The sequence below is a fragment of the Hemicordylus capensis genome, chromosome 5 (assembly GCF_027244095.1).
Source record: "Hemicordylus capensis ecotype Gifberg chromosome 5, rHemCap1.1.pri, whole genome shotgun sequence".
Classification (NCBI taxonomy): domain Eukaryota; kingdom Metazoa; phylum Chordata; class Lepidosauria; order Squamata; family Cordylidae; genus Hemicordylus; species Hemicordylus capensis.
Genome location: NC_069661.1, coordinates 209,241,135 through 209,260,809, shown reverse-complemented (window position 1 = coordinate 209,260,809; position 19,675 = coordinate 209,241,135). Strand labels below are relative to the sequence as shown.

The following is a 19,675-nucleotide window of genomic DNA, read 5'->3' as shown; positions in this document are numbered from 1 at the left end:
GACGGGGGTAGCACTGGGAAACGTGAGGCCGCACTCCTTAGACACGGAGCCTCCTTGGCTTTGCAAGCCGTGCCAGTGGGGCAGGACAGGAGTTGCAACGGGGAGGCTTCGGTCGGTTGGCCTGAGATGCAGTTTAAGGGTTCTTGGAGCATCCCGGAAAAAAGCAAAGCTGATCGACGCCGAGGAAGACAAGCAGCCCGTCCAGGGAGGGAGGCGAGTGCGCAGCAGCCGCCAAGCGCGCGAAGCTCGAATAACGGAAGCTTGGGATGGGATGGGGCGGGGGCGCAAGGCGCGTGCCGAGCGGAAGACGCCGCGGTCGGTTAGAGCGCCGCTCAACGAAGCGCCGTAGGGGAAAGCGAGCGCAGCGGACTCAGTCCCGGCATGGGCTGAGGCGGGCGACCTACGGCGCGGCGGGCGTAGCAGAGCTGCCTGAGGCACGGCCGGACTGCTGGGTAACGGGAGGTCCGGCTGGAGCAGGCACGGCAAAGCGGGCAAGACTGGTCGGGGGAGCCGCACCCGCGCCTTGGGGTCAGGGAGCTACGCTGCTGCCCGAAAGAGCTCCTTCCCGCCCCGGCAGTCTGTCCGCCCCTAATCATGCCGCCACCGTCGCCGCAAAGCCTGGGATCTTTCGACCAGCGAACATTCACCTCCTTAGACTATTTCATCTTCGCGCTCTCGCTGATCTTCTCTGCAACCATCGGGATTTACTACCTCTATAAGGGAGTCCACAAATCTCACAAGGACTTTGTGATGGCCGGCCGCGCGCTCAGCTGTGTGCCCGTCGCGCTCTCGCTCACGGCCAGCTTCATGTCGGCGGTGACCGTGCTGGGGACTCCGGCCGAGGTCTATACCTTTGGCATCAAGTTCGGTCTCTTTGCCTTCGCCTATGCCTTCATGGTGGTGATCAGCGCTGAGGTGTTCCTACCCGTTTACTACCGGCTGCAGCTCACCAGCGCCTACGAGGTAGGACCGAGGCGGGGCCTTTTAAGGTGGTCTCCTTCCCGGAGCCTCTCCAGGGTGCGAGAGGAAGTGCTCTAACATCAGACGACTTGGGATGGGAGTAGTCGGAGCAGAAATAAATGTTTCCGTTATAATTCAGAGTAAAACTAGGGCTGTTCACATTCCTCTGTCTTATGAAGTTTGGCTACCATTCCTTAGGGTTTCCCTAAGCACAGATTGTTCACACTGCAAGCTTTCCCTGCCATCCTTCTGGGCCATTTGGGGTTGCAGAGGAGGCAAGCACCCCACCTGCTTTCTGTTCAAGTGTACAGGTACAGAAGGGTATGTGTGGTGGATACCCTGCATTCTTTTAAACCGTTACTATTTAAAGAACAACAACACAAATTTGACTAATCTTTTTAAAAACCAATTTTTAAAAAACTAATTTGCTGTTGTCTTGTGCAAGGCTGCCACAGGTCTTTATAGCCTGCTACAAGAGTTTTTTTTTTAAACTGTAGAGGTCAATGGGGAATTGGGGGGAAAATAAGTTGGGAAGGGTGGGCCATGGAGCTCTGAAACTAGGCTTAGCTGTAGCAGAGGATAGCAGGACCTGTGTACTAAATCGGTTGATTGATTTTTAATAAAAAAATCTAGACAGGGTGGTATCTTTTTTGCTTTTTTATTTCCCTTGCACAAGACTGCAATTAGCCACCAGGTGGCAGGCTTGCAGAAGAAAGATGGGGAAAGAAAACAAGTTCTAGTAAGAACTAATCAGCCTACTTTCCTTTCACTGTCTCTACATCTGGATAAAATTTGGTGTAAATCGAGGTCCACAAGTTAGATCTCTTGTGCCTCAAATGTTCATGTGTCTGCCATCTTGGATTGGGGTGGATGCCATCATTACAAACTGCACCATTGGGGCATCCCTATGTGTCCATTCAGTTCTTGCAAATTTGTTCAAATTGGTTGCACCTCAGAAGTTTACATGTCTGCCATCTTGAATTGGGGTGGATGATATTGTCACAAATCTTGCCGTTGAGGTGCTCCTATGTGTCCCTACAGCTGCAGCAAATTTGGTTCAAATTTGGTTAAGCAGTCCACTTGCGCCTCCAAAGTTTGTGTCCGCCATCTTGAATTGGTGTGGATAACATCACAAACTACGCTGTTGAGGTGTTCCTTTGTGTCACTCACTGCAGCTGTGCCCAATTTGGTTCAAATGGGTTAGGCAATCCACAAATTAGCCTGCTTGTGCCTCAGATGTTCATGCAGCTGCCATCTTGAATTGGAGAAGATGACATAATCACACACCAAACCATTAAGGCATCCCTACGTGTCCCTAAAGCTATAGCAAATTTGGTTCAAATCGGTTAAGCAGTTCACAAGTTAGCCCACTTGTGCCGCAAAAGTTTATGCATCCACCATCTTGGATCGGGGTGGGTGACATCACCACAGACTACACCATTGGGGCATCCTTATGTACCACTACAGCTGTGCTCGATTTGGTTCATATTGGTCCAGGCGTTGAGAAGTTGATGGGGGAGACACACCGACACACACAGAGAATGCAGGGTAATCTCATAAGCCTACTGGAATGTCAGCTAAAAACAAAGTGAAACACCCTCCCTGTCTAAATTTTTTTTTAAAAAAAAATCATTTGATTGACTGATTGGCTTAACATTTAACATGCAGAGTCCCTCTATCCTGTGCTACAACTGTGCCTGGTTTCAGAGCTCCATGGCCAGCCCTTCACAACTTACATTTCCCCACTAATTTTCAATTGACCTCTATGTTAAAAAAAACTTGTAGCTGGCTGTAGAGACAAGTGACAGCTGTACAGAAGACCCATGACAAATAATTTTTAAAAAACGACGAGTCAGGCTTTTCAGGAAGAAAGAATTTTTTAAGTTAAAGAGCAAAAATAGAAATGAATGAATGGAAGTTGACTCCAGGGCACAGGAAATGAGTAACTTGTCAGCAGACACTTGGCAAAGCCACATCTCCATCTCATCTTGATCTGCTTTATCCGTGGGGTCTATCCACACATCAGAATCACACTCCACAGAATGACAGTATCCCAGGAAAACATTTTAGAAAGTGCAAATATTTTTGGACTCAGATGCTCCGAGTTACACTCAATTCATAAAGATAAAACCTGAATAATTCTGCTTGCTATATGAACAGTACCTTGCTGTCTCAGTACTGAATTCTGGTTAATTGCATCTGAATCCAAAAATAGCCTTAGCATGCAAAAGTGCCGTAAAAGCCCCATGTGGAAAAGCACCTGGAGTGCAACAAAGGCTTGTTTCTTTCTGCAAGAGACGTTAGCTGATTTACTCTAATGCAGGAATTACTCTAAAGAACTTAATTTTAGTGCCTTTACTCAGAAGTAATTTAGTCTGCATGTTTGCCACTGTCTTTATGCTGTAGTCATTTCATATTAAAACCGCCCTTGGCCTGCCCTTGTGTTAATGTGGAAAAGATGGTATGTGGTAAAGGATAATAATGAGGACAATATGATAGAAAGCAACCAACCCATTGTTATTAGAAGGAGAATACACAAACAAAAGTAAGAGTAACTTACTCTTACTTTAAGGGATTATTGATATATATTATAGAACACTAGCTCAGCATTATTATTATTACATTTATATCCCGCTCTTCCTCCAAGGAGCCCAGAGTGGTGGGCATATTATCATTCATCAACAGTTAAGGGATGGTTAAGGAATGTAGAACAGAAGTAATTACTACTTGCGTGATCCAGAGGTATAACCACTTCTGAAAAGTAAATGTGTGGATTTTCATTTTATAACGCTCTCCGAGTAATTATTCCTGGTTTTGCAATATCAACAAATGTAGTCAGTCTTCATATCCACAGCCACATCATGTTGATGTATGTTTGTAGTCTTGCCACTCTAATAAGCTACAAGGCCCCCACCTCCCTGCAGTTTATAAAATCATTTCTACTGATGATTAGGAACATATTTTCAACTGTTGATAAATGATACTATGCAGAGCTAGTGTTCTGTAATATATATTATTGGAATATTTTGTACACTTTGAAAGTAAAACCAATTGGCTGAAAGAAAAATAATCATTTTAATAGCTCATGCTGAGTTGTATTAAAAAATATCCAGGTTTACAATATATGGTTAGGGAAACGGGCACAACGATCACACAGATATGAGAACTATATTTTGTTTAAAAGGCAGTCCTTCACATAACTGAAAAGAAGTTGTCTGCATGGTGCTTTTGAGGGTCTAGCTACATGTTCTCTGAGAGAACTGGGATTGTTTGCCTAGTGTTTGTGTACATGTTTTTTGTTTACTAAATGCAACTGTAAAGAGGCTGCTGTTTGTTTGGAGAAGTGACATGGGATGGACGTGTGGTTGTCAAACCCTTTCCTAAAGTGATGTGTCAGTACAGTTGTCCCTCGCCAACTGTGAGTTTGCAAATCGTGGATTTGAGTATCCGCAACTGGCAAACTGTCACACCCCCCGCCAAGCGTGACTTGAGTTATCGTGGTTGGCGCCATTTTAAAAAAAGTCAGCTCTTTGGGGGGGGGGGGGACTTCTGGGACCACAGGGTCAGGGGGTCATTTCTGGGGGTCATGGGTAATTTTTGGTGCTTCGAGGGTCATTTATGGTGGCCATGGGGTCATTTCTGGGGGCTGGGGATTTTTAACCTTTTTTGGTGGATTTTAGGCACTCAGCACTCGTGATTCCCCAACTCCCTGTTTACAATGTAATCCTATGCCTTGCCAACCATGATGGTTTCCAGGAATGGAACCCTCACGGTTGATGAGGGACAACTGTAATTATTTCTACATATTAGGTGTAATTGTGTTACTTTGTTGTTGTTGTTTTTAATCTAAAAATAACTTGCTTCTTCTGCAGTATCTGGAGCTTCGCTATAATAAATATGTGCGTCTGACTGGGACATTGATGTTTATAATACAAACGGCAAGTACACCACAGAATGCTATTGAGGATCCTTAAGCTTATATATTATTTTATGTGTTATAAATTGTAGTTGCATTGTGATGTTTAAATATAACGTCAGATATACAGTAGATTCTAGTGGTTATTGCAGAGCCATCAAAAATTGATATCTGAATACTGCTTGTCGTCTTGGCCCAGTGAAAACATACGGTAATGCTATCTAGAGTTGAGAAATTGGCGATTCTGTCTTCTTCCTTATTTCCCGCTTCCACAATTCCTTCCTGCTCTCCTCAGCGGTTTATTGCTACCTCATTAAAACCTGGGTTTTAAAAGGAAGTTTAGGACTATCCAGTCATGGTATTTAACTACTTTTAAAAAATTAAAGAAATTGCTAACTTCTAACTCTAACTTGCTAAATATATGAGGTGTTAACTAGTTTTAAAAAGTTAAAGTTAACCTTAAAAAAATATTGAATACTGGCTTTTGAAGAGTTTTCCCAGATACAGCTACTCTCTAGTTCTCTATACTTATTTGTTTTGTTATTTATCTAGTCAGTTTATATACTACCCTTCCTAAAGTGGCTCAATTTTATTACATTAAAATAAACAAACCATTAAAAAATAGTTAAAATAAAAAATTTTAAAACCAGATTAAAATTTAAAATTAAAACTATATATTTAAAACAATGGGTCTTTAAGGCTCTACTGAAGGTCTCCAAGGAATGTTTCTTTATTGAAACTCTGTGGCCGGGTTCAGACGTAACACAAAACCAGAGGTCCCACCTCCATTTTTGCTAACCGAACGTCTGAACGCAGTGAACTGCAGTTTAAAAAATGGACCCATGGTTTCCCTCCTCAAACTCCATTTGTTGCCTTCTGTTCTCTCTAAGTTTAATTGTCCCAACCTCTGGTTTGGCAGGGCTGTCATTACATCTGAATGCTGGCACCACTGTTAGTCTTGTCCCAAACTGGAGTTGAGGGAGGAAACTCCTCCCCTGCCCTGGCTGCTATTGGTTGTGCAGGCTGTTCTCCAGGAAAGAAGGAAGCCCACACAGCCAACTACTCCACCCTTCTGCCGTTTTTCTGATTGCAGAGGGGCCATTCTCCCCAGTGTCCAAACATGGAGAGGAGAGCAGGTTGGTTCTGTGTTATGTCTGAACTCGGCCTATGACTACTTGTTTGAAAGAGAGAAAGTAGTTCATTTCCTATGTTAGATGGTCTCTTAAGAACGACAAATCTCAGAGTCCCTTAGTTCATACTGCACTTTCTGTGCACTTGCAGAAGTCAGCAACACAGCCAATTGGCTGCAGAATTGAAAACCAGCACAAGCAAACAAACATTGATCCCAGAGAGAGGAGTCAGTAATGTTCACACACGAGGGAGAAGTGGATACCTGATCCCATAATTCCAAGTAGCATTGTGTCTGTACTGTACCTTGTTACCTCCACAAAGGCCTGAAGTGATTCTCTATCTTGTTTGTTTTTAATATAATTCAGATGTATTAAAACATAAATCCCCCTCATGTTTTCTCAAAAGTAGTGTAGCTGTTCATTTGTATGAACTTCAGAACTTTAAGGATTTGTTTGCCTAACACATCTATTTTAAAAACATCAATTTTGTATGTAACTGCTAACTTCTGAAAATTTCAATTTGACCAAGGTGTACAGATATACATAATTTTTAACAGTGAACCCATTGTGGAAACACAATTGCTATGTTTTTAATCAGCTGTGCATGATCCTTGCCCCCATATTTAGGTCAGAGGAACCATGTTGTGTTGAGAACAAGAGGCATATACATGGTTATGGAAAAATAGGTGCAGGACATGGTGGATTTGATTTAAATCAAACTGATTTAAATCACAATTTAAATCACTAGCAGGGTGGAAAAATATCAAAAAAATCCAATTTAAATAAAAAAAATCCGATTTAAATCAAAAAAATCTGATTTTTATTTAAATTGGATTTTTTTATTTTTATCCACCCTGCTAGTGATTTAAATCGTGATTTAAATCGTGATTTAAATCAGTTTGATTTAAATCAAATCCACCCTGGTGCAGGAACACTTTCTGGCCACAACGTTGCTAAAACAGACAGCTTTAAGAGAAATACAAAAAGGCTTCGATCAGGTAGCCAGATGGTGACAGCATAACAACCCTGTTCTCAGGGGGAGGTCAGGTTATAGCCCAGGAAACTCTGGCCCATGGTGAGAGAAAAATGGGGCAGAGACCAACTGCTTGGGTGGCCTCTGCCTCAGTCTTTCTCCCCTCTGAACCTTACCTCAAACAACATGTAAGTAGGGGCAGGATGAGGGATTCCCTACTCTGGACCCAGTTGCAGGCCCTCAATGGATCACAAACCCAGGCCAGATGTAGCCTGCCCAGTTGCTGGGCTCTGTTGCTGCATCCCACCCTCAAAAGTTGTGATGGAAGCCAATTGCCTGAATTAGAAATGGAGCTCAGTCCTGATTGTTAGAGAGCTCAGAGGGGGAGATTTCTTTATCTGTCCCAGATTCAGTGGAAGTGCACAGGTAAGGGATCACTGCTAATTAATGAGCTGGATCTCACAATCAGCGAGACCCGGTTTTGGAGAGTGTGCGGGGAGAGCGAGCTAAGCCTGCTCTCCCCGCACACGAGCAGGGAGGGAGCCCTGGGTAGCTAGATTGGCCGCCCGCATGATTGCCAGCTCCGTGACGGAGCCGGTGGGGGCTGGGGAGCTCGGGGGCCACGCGGCCTCCGGAAGCTACAGTATGCCCTGTGCAAGCATGCAGGGCATACTGGGGAGATCCCCGGAGCTGGGAGATGGCTTTTCGCCTCCCCTCCGGGGGTCTACTCGTGAGTAACTGCGGCACGGAGCTGTGCTCTCACGATCTTTAAAACCGGATTTGCGGAGCGCTCATTTGCAAACCTGGTTTTAGGGTGGGGTAGTTAGGTGGGTTACCCGCCTAGGAACCACCGGGCTCGCAGCCGAGCCCGGTGGTTCACACGATGGGGCGAAATCGGGCTGGCCTCCACTAGCCCGATTTCGCCCCATCGTGTGAATAGCCTCAACGTCTGGCGACATGGAGTTAAAGTTCCAAATAAAGTAGTTTATTTGGGAAACCCATTGGGGAGATAGATAAAACCTGCATGGTTGGTTGCTGGTGTCATATAGGGAAAGGGAACGGAGGAGAACAAAATCTGTCTCTCAGGTGAGAGAATGAAACCTGCGACTATCAGTCTAACAAAGGGGAAATCTCCAACACTGATAGTGATACCCTCTGATTCCAACAGTCCAATTAGGAGAATGGGTTAAAAAAACTACAGCTCTCATAGCCCCTTTGAGGGTGACAGGCCATAGTTCAGGAAAAGTGGATCTGAGGGAGGGAGGGTGCTTGCAATGAACTCACTTTTGCACACTGCTGGCTATTCAAAATGGGCACCTGTTTTTAAACCGCGCTTTCCCGCCTCTGCACCTGCTTGTGAGAGATTGCTTGTCTGTCCACATAAGTGCTTTGCCACCTCTTGGGTTGTCCTGTGAGAGGTGGGAGTGCCCACTCCAAAACACAGTCCTAATCTTGCTCTTCTCAGCTCCACACAATCCACTCACTTGCCTCATTCATGATGACAATGGCCCCCTTCCCCCCACCAATGGAAGCTGGATTTACACGCAGCTGATTGGCAGCCCCTCATGTTAACCACAAAGTTGCTTTCTCTCTTCTCAAAGCAAGACTGGTTGGTTGGCTATTGTATTGGTCGCAAAGCCAGTTCTCACATCTTCATTGAGAACTTTTAAAGAGTAAAAAAAACCCCTTTAAAATGAAAAAGAAGCATCGAACAACTACTTCAGCAGATAATTATGCAGCAGGGTTTAAAACAGCAAAAACAAACCTGAAGCATGAAGGGAGAGTTGAAAAGGAAGCTCATAATTTGATCTGTTGGCAATATATGTCGTGATAATGATAAAGGTGTAGGGAAGCAAAGTATGTATTTCTGCAGAAAAGCCCCTACTTGCTACTTTTTAAAAAGGACCTCTGAATGAACTTCAAGTTTATAGGACTGTCTGCAAAATATGGAATTATTTCTTAACAGTATTTATTTTGAGTTACCTTGAGCAGAGGTGTATCTAGGGAAAATAGCGCCTAGGGCAAGCACTGAAATTGCGCCCCTTGTCCAAACATCTGACACCCATCTTTTAGATAACTTTACTATAATATCAGCTGAAAAATATAAGCCAAGCTCGTTAATCTTTTAAAATTTCAAAAACTATTTAGCAGTGGACATAGCCAGACCAAAAAATGCTGGAAAACTACAAATTTCAGTATGCTGGGGTTCATGAAATACCCAAATACTATGTGGAGGTGTACTTGGAAAACTAAACAGAAGTGCCTGTCTAATTCTCTACTATGCATTGTAGCATCACTATTACATAAGTTTTAAAAATAAATGGAGAATTTGGCTTTTCCCAGATACTCTGAAAATAATTAAAGGATATGCAGAGTAAACTGTGTCACTGCTTGGAATATATTCTAGTCTTTCAGAAAGACAGTTAAAATGAGAGAGAAAGAGCAAGAAACTCCCAGTGGGCCTTAATACTAAGGATTTCACACTGATTCAAAGACAAACTCACCATTAATAGCCATATTATTAAGACGCCACATTTTACTCACTTATCATAAGAAGCAAAGTAAGAGCAAATGAATACAATCCTAGCTCTTAAGCGTCAGCTCAGTATTCACAAGCCCTGATTCTCTGTACATAGTGCCAAACTGAATGTGTACAGTGACTTATATTATATTAAATTATTATTTTTTAACCTGTAGCCCCTTCGGGGCGCTTCCTATAGGCCGTGGGAGGGTGGGCATCTGCAAAGGTTACCCCTCCCACCGCTGGCCTCTAGGGCCTTGCAAAGACCATTTGAGCATGTGCTGTGGCCATTTTAAAAAATAATTGGTTTTTTTTTTTTAATGGCTGCTGAAAACAAAATGGCCACCGTGCATGCTCAGATGGCCTCTGCAAGGCCTGGTATGGCCTAGGGCCTCACAGAGGCCATTTTAGCATGTGCAGTGGCCATTTAGTTTTGGGTGGCCATTTTTTTTAAAAAAAATTAATTTTAAGAATTTGCGCCCCCCCCCTTCAAGTGGCACCCACGGCACGTGCCCTGCCTGCCCTACTCTAGATACGCCCCTGACCTTGAGGTAAGAATGAAGCCTCAACTTTTGCTTGCCCAGAATACCAGGGACAAAAAGTATAGCGCAAATAAGAGCAAAGGCCTCAGTTTTCAGAGGACTTGAACCTTAGAATAAGTTGTCCTTCACGGTCCTAATGGTGTATGCAGCCATTTGTAGACTTCATTGTGTATCAGAATGACACAGCTTGTTGTGCCTTCCAGGACATGGCTTAATTCACATTGTTTCTCCAGCATTTTGGTACCCTAGGTACCAAACCCTAGGTAAGGAAGATAAAGAGGAGCGGGTGGGCCAACACAGTAAGTGGACTTTGGGATAGTGGATGGCTTCTGCTCAACCAAATACTGCTTAGGAGGGGTGGCTTCTGTACGGAGAACAGGCTGCGGTGGGTGGGGGGCAAGGACTGGCTGCTCTTGGTTTGGAGAAAGGGCTGCTCTTGTGTTTCTGAGATATTCCTGAAAATGTCAGTTTGTTCTAGGGGAGGGATTGCAGCTTATCGAACAATCACATGTTCCATCTTGAGTCCTGGGCATCTCCAGCTAGGGCTGGCAAATACATGTCTGATGAAAACCTGGAGAGCTGCTGCTAGTAGGCAATGCTGAGCTAGATGGACCCATGTTATGAGTTGGTATAAGGCAGCCTCTTGTATAGCTTATATTGTTTGAAAGTAAGTAGCGAGCTCTGCACTGATTATACCTGACATATCACAGTTCCTAGCTCAAGTGAGTTTGTTGTTGTTTTGAACATGTGATCATTAACAGGGTTCTTGTTTGAAGATTTAACTGATAGGAGGGAATTAATTTGCCATAGTTGTAAAAGTGTTTGAAATTTGTCCTATCTGGAAATAACCTGTGGCCCTTGCGGTTATGTAAATTGCTTAGCTTTATAATTAAACTGGCTTTTAATAAGTGTTCTTATCAGTTCTTCTTCTTCCATAGGAAGCTGCCATATACTAAGCCAGACATTAGGTCCATCTAGCTCAGTACTGTCTACACAGACGGGCAGCAGCTTCTCCAAGGTTGCAGGCAGGAATCTCTTTCAGCCCTATCTTGGAGAAGCCAGGGAGGGAACCTGGTGTTGGGAATTCTCTCTGGTAAGAGAAACTCTTTTTCATTATAGCAGAGTGCACAGAGGCACAACACAGCAGATTTTAGTTAGGCATGCGTATATGCTGAGAGTAAAGTAACTTGGAGCCAGTTCATAGTTTCAAATCAATATAAATGGTATTTATTAGAGAACTCCATTCTAGAAAGGAAAGTGAGGAGTTAGGATCTCTTATCTAGCTGGGTGCAGATGGATTCTGCATCTCTGCACACATGGTGCAGGGGAGAGGAGCTTGCATGTTGCAAGGTAGAAGGAACAGGAAGAGAGAAGGGAAGAGGAAATGGAAAGCAGGAAGGAAGGAAGTTAGTCCCTGGGAGGAGCAATCTACATTCCTAAGGGATAGTGTCAGAGCAGTAGAGAAGAGATGACCAGTGTCTTGACCCTCTAGCCCTCTGACTCACTAGTCTGTCCTCCACTGTCTTTGAGACAAGAGACAGCACAAAGTCCTTCACTTCCAACACCTGGAACCTTCTGCTCTTCCCAGAGTAGCTGTTTCAGCATGTGGGGAGGGGAATTAGGATGTGATTTTTGCTTCTCTCCCCTTCTTGCAAAAGTCCTTTTTGTTGTCAGAAATATGTCCCTGAGGGTCACACAGCCCCCAGGGATATATTCCTGGCAACAAAAAGGGCTTTTGTAGGGAGCATAGAAGTGAAATTTGTGTCCTTATCCTTCTCCCATTGTGTTGCAAGGCAAGCCTTGAAGGGCTCCTGGTGAAGGTGGAGCTCTTGCTCTGCCTGCCCTCCTAAGCCTCTGTAACATATAGGCCACTGTCTGCACTACAAGTGTACTGATTACAGGTGGCCCTTGTCACCTGCGGTTCTGACAACCTGGTTTCATGTATCCCAGACTGGTCCTTGAGACCCGGTTTCTCGTTAGGAATCCTCCAGTTCCCATAGAGTTAAGGTTTCATTATTCACTGTTTCCATATTCACGTCTGTAGGCGAGAACAGAGCCTCCAGGAATAATGAGGACCGCCTGTATAGCTACAGAAAAAAAGTCTGCTATCATCACAAGTCTGTGTCTCTTTCTGGCCTCTCATGATAGATGATACTAAAATTATGGGCTTAGGGATGGTTAATAGGAGATAAGATGTGAATAAATCTTCCTTCTGTTGTCCTACATTTTGCATATGGACAGGTTTAACTTGAATACTATGTTGATAAGCAGTTTGGAAAACATTGCTATAAACCCTAATATTAATGTACGTGAATTTCGGCCCATTGAATAACGGGCGCTAGTAACGGCGCTCCTGGCCCCCCTCCGCCATTTCCCCTCCCTCCGCTGACCTATTAGCCTATTGCGTCCATAGCGCCAGTTAGGGAAGAGGCTTTAAAGAGAGAGGAGCTCTGCATGCGAGCTCTTCTCTCCTTCTGTAAATAGATAATGTGATCAAGCGAAGGACGTGGTCCGGGGCTATGGGTAAGGAGGTCTCGGCAGCTGGGAGGGTGGGCGGTTGGCGGCGGAAGCCGCGGGGGCAAGAGCCTGGGCCGATTTGGCCCTTAATCGGGGGGGGGGGGGGTTTGATAAAAAAACAGCTGGGTGGGTGGGGCCGCGGGGGCAGATACATGGGCCGGTTTGGCCCTTAATCTTAGCCAACATGGCCGCCCGTGTCTGGGCGGCCGTATCTTTTTCGGCAGTTCTGAGCATGCGCTCCGCGCATGCTCAGAACTGCCGAAAAAGACACGGGCAACACGGGCGCACACTCTAGGGAATTCTTATAGAGGATAGTTATGATGAAACTTTTCTTATTGTAGAAAATAAAAAGACGCTCATATCCATTCCTCAAAGTGTATGATGTGAAAGGGTGAAGTCTAACAAATGTAGATTTTGCTTGGAATAACTGGTTACTGTCTGACATGCAGATTCAGTGTAACCACTCAATAATTACTCTAAAGGACTACTTAATTTCAATAGGCCTACTCAGAAATGATTTCTTCTGGATGCCAGCCACTGAGTTCTGGAAGGACTTGGCAGGAAGTTTTAAGTGGTTCAGGGATGGGCTCTCTATTCTTTTAAGGGCTTGCTCTTTTTGAAGAAAGAATCTCAGTGCCATGGTTACTTCTAAGGTTCAGGTTACTCAGGTGGAGTAAATCCTGATTCTCTTTGAGGTTCTACACCAGGCCTGCTCAATTTAGGCCCCCCAAGCTGTTTTTAGACTACAACTCCCATGATCCCCAGCCACAGTGGCCAATAGCCAGGGATTATGGGAGTTGTAGGCCAACATCTGCAGGAGGCCAAAGTTGAGCAGCCCTCCTAGTGTGTTTGGTTTTTAATTTACTTTTCAATACATTTTGTCTTATATCTGCTATCTAGGGTCTCTCAAAGCAGTTACTTTGTTGTAGCACCTATTTGCCCTTCAGTTCTGCATGAAGGGGAGCCCTTGACGTTTAAAAGCTAACTCTTATCATGATGAACTGACCCAACAATAGGTGCTATTTCATGTTTAAATTATTGTAAATTGGTGTAGAACAAATTATTCTTTGATGGACTGTTTTATTTCATGTGCCTGTTTGTTCCATCTTTCCAGGTATTATACACTGGAATTGTTATATATTCTCCATCCCTGGCTTTGAATCAAGGTAATGTGAATATATTCTATCATTTAACACCCTGCTGCCCCCCCCCCAAATAATAATCAAGGAAAAGATAGATAATGAATAATAGGTTTTTCATGTAGTGTAACAAAATGTGGGCTGACTTCTGTAGGAGGTTTGCTTTTGTGAAATGTCTTGTGGCTATAACAGTTACAAGCAGCATGTGAATTTTAAAGTCAAATTACTCTTTCATTTACCCTGCTGTGTGTGTCTGTCTCTGAAGCCTTACTAGAGTATGTTTCCTCTTCACCATCATGTTACTCTGGAAATGGCCTGTCATTACAGGCTTCAGATTAACAAATGTGATGATGAGCATGTTATATGCATTTTTCTAGACTTTGCATTAATTGCTTATTTTAAAGATATTCCTTCTGCTTGTATCTCTAGAGATGTTTCAAAAAGCTATGTATTCTTCCATTTTTCAGTTACAGGATTTCAGTTGTGGGGATCTGTTGTTGCAACAGGAATAGTCTGTACTTTCTATTGTACACTGGTATGTTAATTTTCTTGATCATTTAAAAAAAACAAATTTTGTCTTAACCTTTTTATTACTGTAAGGTTATAAAGCAATATCATGTTGAGCTTTCAATGTAGATATATCTCCCTATTTTGTTTTGCTACAAAGTTTTTATACAAATTTGTGCTTCCACTAAAGGAGCTTTGAGATTATTGTTTGGTGAAAACTGTGAATTCTCGGTTCGTGATCCTAGCTCTGCCACACAGAGGAAGAATATATAACTGTTGTGTTTTCTTAAAAAAACTGTCTTATGGATATACAGTTGCAATTGCATATCTATATCTATAATAAAATTTGCATATAGGAAAGTCTGTATATGTGTTTTATCCTTCTCAAGATTACACTCATTCAAAGGAAAGGAAATTCTCTGACTCCTGTATTGGGACAGAAGGGTTCATAAGAGATGATTATTGCATTCATCTGTGAGGAAAACGTTATATATTTAATGCTGTAGAGCCAAGTTCAACGATTTATTTCTGAAGGGCTTCCCCGCATCACCCCCCACCCACCTGCTGAAACAAGAGTGTATGTTTCAGAAGGAAATCTACCATGCAATTTAGAAAATGTTTACCTTAATATATTATTTTGTTTAAACTGAAAGAAAACCAAAATGGCTGAGCTTCAGTTTTGAACTGGAATACAAACAGAAGTTCAGCATTTCTTTTAACTTCGTTCTCTGCTGTGAACTGTATGTTTATGCTATTTGTTTTGTAATCAGTGGGATTATATTTGAAGAAGGACGTAGGAAGTGGAGTCTAGCCAGTAGCTATCAATGGCTACTAGTCTGAGGCTTATAGGCCACCTCCAGCCTCAGAGGCAAGATGCCTCTAAATACCAGTTGTAGGGGAGTAGCAGTAGGAGAGAAGGCGTACCCTCAGGTCTTGCCTGTGGGCTTCCCAGAGGTATCTAGGAACAGGATTGCTGGACTAGATAGGCCTTGGGCCTGATCCAGCAGTGCTTTTCTTATGTAAAAATGAAAGCAATCCCTTATAATCAGGTTCTGTATATGCAATTAGATGCAATTGATATTTTATTTTACACTGTATTTGCTGTTTCCAAATAGGGAGGCCTAAAGGCAGTAATCTGGACAGATGTTTTCCAGTTTCTGATGATGATATCTGGTTTTATATCAGTGATTATAAGGACTGCTGAACTGAAAGGAGGAATCGCTCCTATTATAAATGATGCTCGCGATGGAGGGAGACTGGACATCTGGGAGTAAGTGAACATTTGCTTAGGCAGCAATGTAACCTCAGAAATTTAAAAGTTTTTTTAAAAAATGCTTGCAAATTTAAATTGGTGCAATTAGTGGCACAACTCCACACTGGAGTAGGGATGTGCACAAATCAATTTTTTGGATTTGATTTGTGCCCCAAACAAATCACCCCGATTTGTTTTGTATCCAAATCTAACCCCTCCAAATCACCCCAGATTCAATTTGTATTTGGACAGATTTGGACCACTTAACAAGGTCCTAGGGGCATCAAATTTGGTTGGTGGGTAGGACTCCTTGGGTGCCACCTACCACCCAAATTTCAAGGCAGTGAGACACTTGGTTGATTTTTAATTTTTTTTGAAGTTTTTACTGCTTTTGAACATTTCCGCCATAGGAAACAATGGGGATTCAAGGTTACCATTTCCTAACCCTAAAACAGATCCCCAGCTTTCATTTTTTTAAAAAAGCTAAGCTCTAGCCCTTGTAGAAGTGGAGTTATGGAGCAAAATGTTACTCTCCCCCTGCTAAATAAAGGAATCATCACGTAAAAGATGCCTCTTTGCCAAGTTAGCAAGGGATGTTACTACCGAGTACCCTGTCCACACTGTCCCCTCGAGACCCAGGTCGCTCACCGGATTCCAAACGTCCTGAGCCCTGAGTCCAAGACAACACAGAGGGAGATTTACAGGCTGTCGATGAGCCTCCTCCAGCAGTCCGGCCCGGGGGAAGCTATCCAAAGCCTGGTTCAGAATCAGGTTACCAGCAGGAGAAGCCAGGAACTCAGGAGTCCGATCACAAAGCCGGGGGATTCCACATAACAGAAGGCTGGAGATGCAGCAAGCTCAACCGATGCGTTGCTTCCAGGAGTTTGCTCACTGCCTGCCGGTTCATTTATAGTCCTTGGCTTAATTACTGCCCTCCTCTGGCCAGCTGTTAGAGATTCAGTGTTTATCTTGCCTATTGCCTATTAATCTTGATGGCTATAGGCTACCTCCAGGTTCAGAGATCTTTGAATACCAGGCATCTGAGCTTGTTGTATAGTCTGGTCCCTCTTTTGGGGAACATATGCCCAACAACTTGAAGATTAAGATTCAGAACAAGATGGGTGTAGCTCAGTTGCAGAGAATATGCTTTGCATATAGGAGGGCTGGGAAAGACCCCTGGAGAGCTGCTGCCAGTCAATGTTGACAATACTGAGGTAGATGGACAAATGATGCGATATGGTAGAAGGCAAATAAGTTCAGCTGAATTGTTCAGATGCTCTGAAGCGCTTTTATTTACCTTGTTGGTCTCTCTGAAGCCTTCAGTGATAAAGTTATATTAAGCCACATGGATGACTTCCCAGATGTGGTTCACCAAGGAGAACAAGGGTAAAACAAGACATGATGCTAATAGCATCATTTGTGTTTGCACTGTTTTTGTCCTCATTGATAGCAGCTATGGGAGCCCCTAATCAGGATTGTGGTTGTTGGGAGGAGGCATTTAACCCTTTCTACTTGCAAGTGCCTGCACCCCCACCCCCACCAACTGCTATGTGCTCCGGGAGGGAAGCTTCTATTGATGCTGATGGAGGGGATTGTTTTGAAACTTTGGAGGAGGGTTTTCATAAGAACCATGGCATGAGGGGAAAGAAATGTCTCCTCCCTACAAGTTAGTTGTTCTGATCCTGAGCAGGCCTCCTAGTGACTGCTATTTTAATATGATGTGTGCAGGGCACCTTGGAAGTACAAATGATGTATTTAGTGCCATAATTTTGTTTGCCTTTATGAACTATGAACACCATCTTTGGAAGTTTTAGCATTTCTATATGCAGGACTGAAGAAGGGGCTCAGCACTAATTTTATTAGGTGGTAATTGTTGTCAAGTTGAAGACAGATCATCCTAAAGAGAATCTATCTATGTCAGGGTTTCTTAACCTTGGGCCCTCAGATGTTGATGGACTACAACTCCCAGAATCCCCAGCCATGTCCATTGTGGCTGCGGATTCTGGGAGTTGTAGTCCATCAACATCTGGGGGCTCAAGGTTAAGAAACTCTGATCTATGTGGTTGCTAAGAGTCAACACCAACTTGATGACACTTAATCAATCATCAATCAATCAATTGTTGTCTATTGCTTCCATTGGGTCACATTATTAAAAAAGCTAATCATGCTAAATACCATTGAAATAAATGGCGCTTAATTTAGTTATGGCTGTTTTATCTCATGGATTTCAATCGTGCTTAGTTAGGATTTATTTTCTTTGGATACAACTCATTTTACTGTACCAAGGTCTCAAATCTCTTTCAGAGCATCCTCATGCCAAATGATTCTTTAAAAGCATAGTTTTGCTTAATCGAGTGATGAAATCTAGGTTTCTGCTCTGGCTGCTTAACTACTTATCATTTTAGTTGCCCACCATTTGAGATGATGACTGCTGTTCGTCTTATGTTAAGGAGTTGACCTTTAAAATAGTGTTATTGTTTCCCCCCCTAATTTTTGTTGTCAGTAAGAAACTCTGTAATTGACAAGGACAAGAAAGTAATTATCTGATCTGGATCGTGATCCGTTCCATTCATAATATAATGGGTTCTGCGCCTGCGCAGGGATCTCATGGGCAGACTAACTAGCTCCTCAAGACGCCCACTCCGCCCAGCACATGCTCTGTGCATTCGTTGAAAATGGTGGTTGGGGGCATCACCTCTTCAGTTTCTGTTTGACCGCCTATGCGTTTATACCTCGGTGATAACTCCTCGGTTCAACTAGAAAGAAAAGCCCAACCTCTGCTTTGTAGTTGCCAACAGCACCATCTGGTTGGCAAGCCATGCACAAGCATGGCAAAACATAGCATCAGATCAATGGGTACTCAAAATAATACAGACTGGGTATGCAATAGAGTTCAAGACTCTACCATCATTCTCAGGCTTGAGATACGCCAAGACCACACAAGTGCTTCTGCAGGAGGTTTACTCTGAAATTGCCTACATGTGTAGTTGAGACCATAATGTATCTTGTCTAGAAGAACCATGATTGGTTCTGTGGGGGGTGGGATGCTTAGTTTACAAGACCCTATCTACAGGTGAAACTCGGAAAATTAGAATATCGTTCAAAAGTCCATTAATTTCAGTAATGCAAATTAAAAGGTGAAACTGATATATGAGACAGACGCATTACATGCAAAGCGAGATAAGTCAAGCCTTAATTTGTTATAATTGTGATGATCATGGCGTACAGCTCATGAAAACCCCAAATCCACAATCTCAGAAAATTAGAATATTACATGGAACCAAGAAGACAAGGATTGTAGAATAGAACAATATCGGACCTCTAAAAAGTATAAGCATGCATATGTATTCAGTACTTGGTTTGGGCCCCTTTTGCAGCAATTACTGCCTCAATGCGGCGTGGCATGGATGCTATCAGCCTGTGGCACTGATGAGGTATTATGGAAGACCAGGATTCTTCATTAGCCGCCTTCAGCAATTCTGCATTGTTTGGTCTCATGTCTCTCATCCTTCTCTTGGCAATGCCCCATAGATTCTCTATGGGGTCAGGTCAGGCGAGTTTGCTGCCCAATCAAGCACAGTACACTGTATACTTTTCAGAGTTCCGATATTGTTCTGTTCTTCAATCCTTGTCTTCTTGGTTCCATGTAATATTCTAATTTTCTGGGATTGTGGATTTGGGGTTTTCATGAGCTGTACGCCATGATCATCACAATTATAACAAATTAAGGCTTGACTTATCTCGCTTTGCATGTAATGCGTCTGTCTCATATATCAGTTTCACCTTTTAATTTGCATTACTGAAATTAATGGACTTTTGCACGATATTCTAATTTTCCGAGTTTCACCTGTATAACTAGATATTAACATAAGATTCAAAGCACTCTATTACATAATGAGAATCACGGCCGGGCCTTCACCTAACACATGCAGGTGATGGGTGAAGAACCCCACAAAATGGTGGTGACATATTATATACTCATTCTTATCCTTATGTTAATATCTAGTTATACATAGGCTCTTGTAAACTGAGCATCCCCCTACCAGAAGGATCAATCATGGTTCTTTTAGACAACTACTCATGTAGGCTCTTTCAGAATACAGTAATCCCATTGTTCCCCTAAACCCCTCCTTAACACACATTCCAAAAATCAGTTCATCCTAAACAGTAACTTTGGTTCACTTTCTCATCAGGGATTTGAGGCCTAATAGCCCAGAT

At 43.2% G+C, this 19,675-nt stretch overlaps 1 protein-coding gene across 1 annotated transcript in view; it reads left to right on the top strand.

Annotated features, from left to right (window-relative positions):
- Positions 1 to 266: 266 nt before the first annotated feature.
- The window catches only part of LOC128327820 (sodium-coupled monocarboxylate transporter 1-like), a 101,715-nt gene continuing 82,306 nt past the window's right edge, over positions 267 to 19,675 (top strand). Inside the window, exons 1-5 of the mRNA XM_053257088.1 lie at positions 267 to 963; positions 4,833 to 4,898; positions 13,674 to 13,725; positions 14,166 to 14,233; positions 15,321 to 15,475. Of these exons, the coding sequence (XP_053113063.1) occupies positions 595 to 963; positions 4,833 to 4,898; positions 13,674 to 13,725; positions 14,166 to 14,233; positions 15,321 to 15,475 (710 nt within the window). The 5' untranslated portion in view covers positions 267 to 594. The remainder of the gene's footprint in view (positions 964 to 4,832; positions 4,899 to 13,673; positions 13,726 to 14,165; positions 14,234 to 15,320; positions 15,476 to 19,675) is intronic.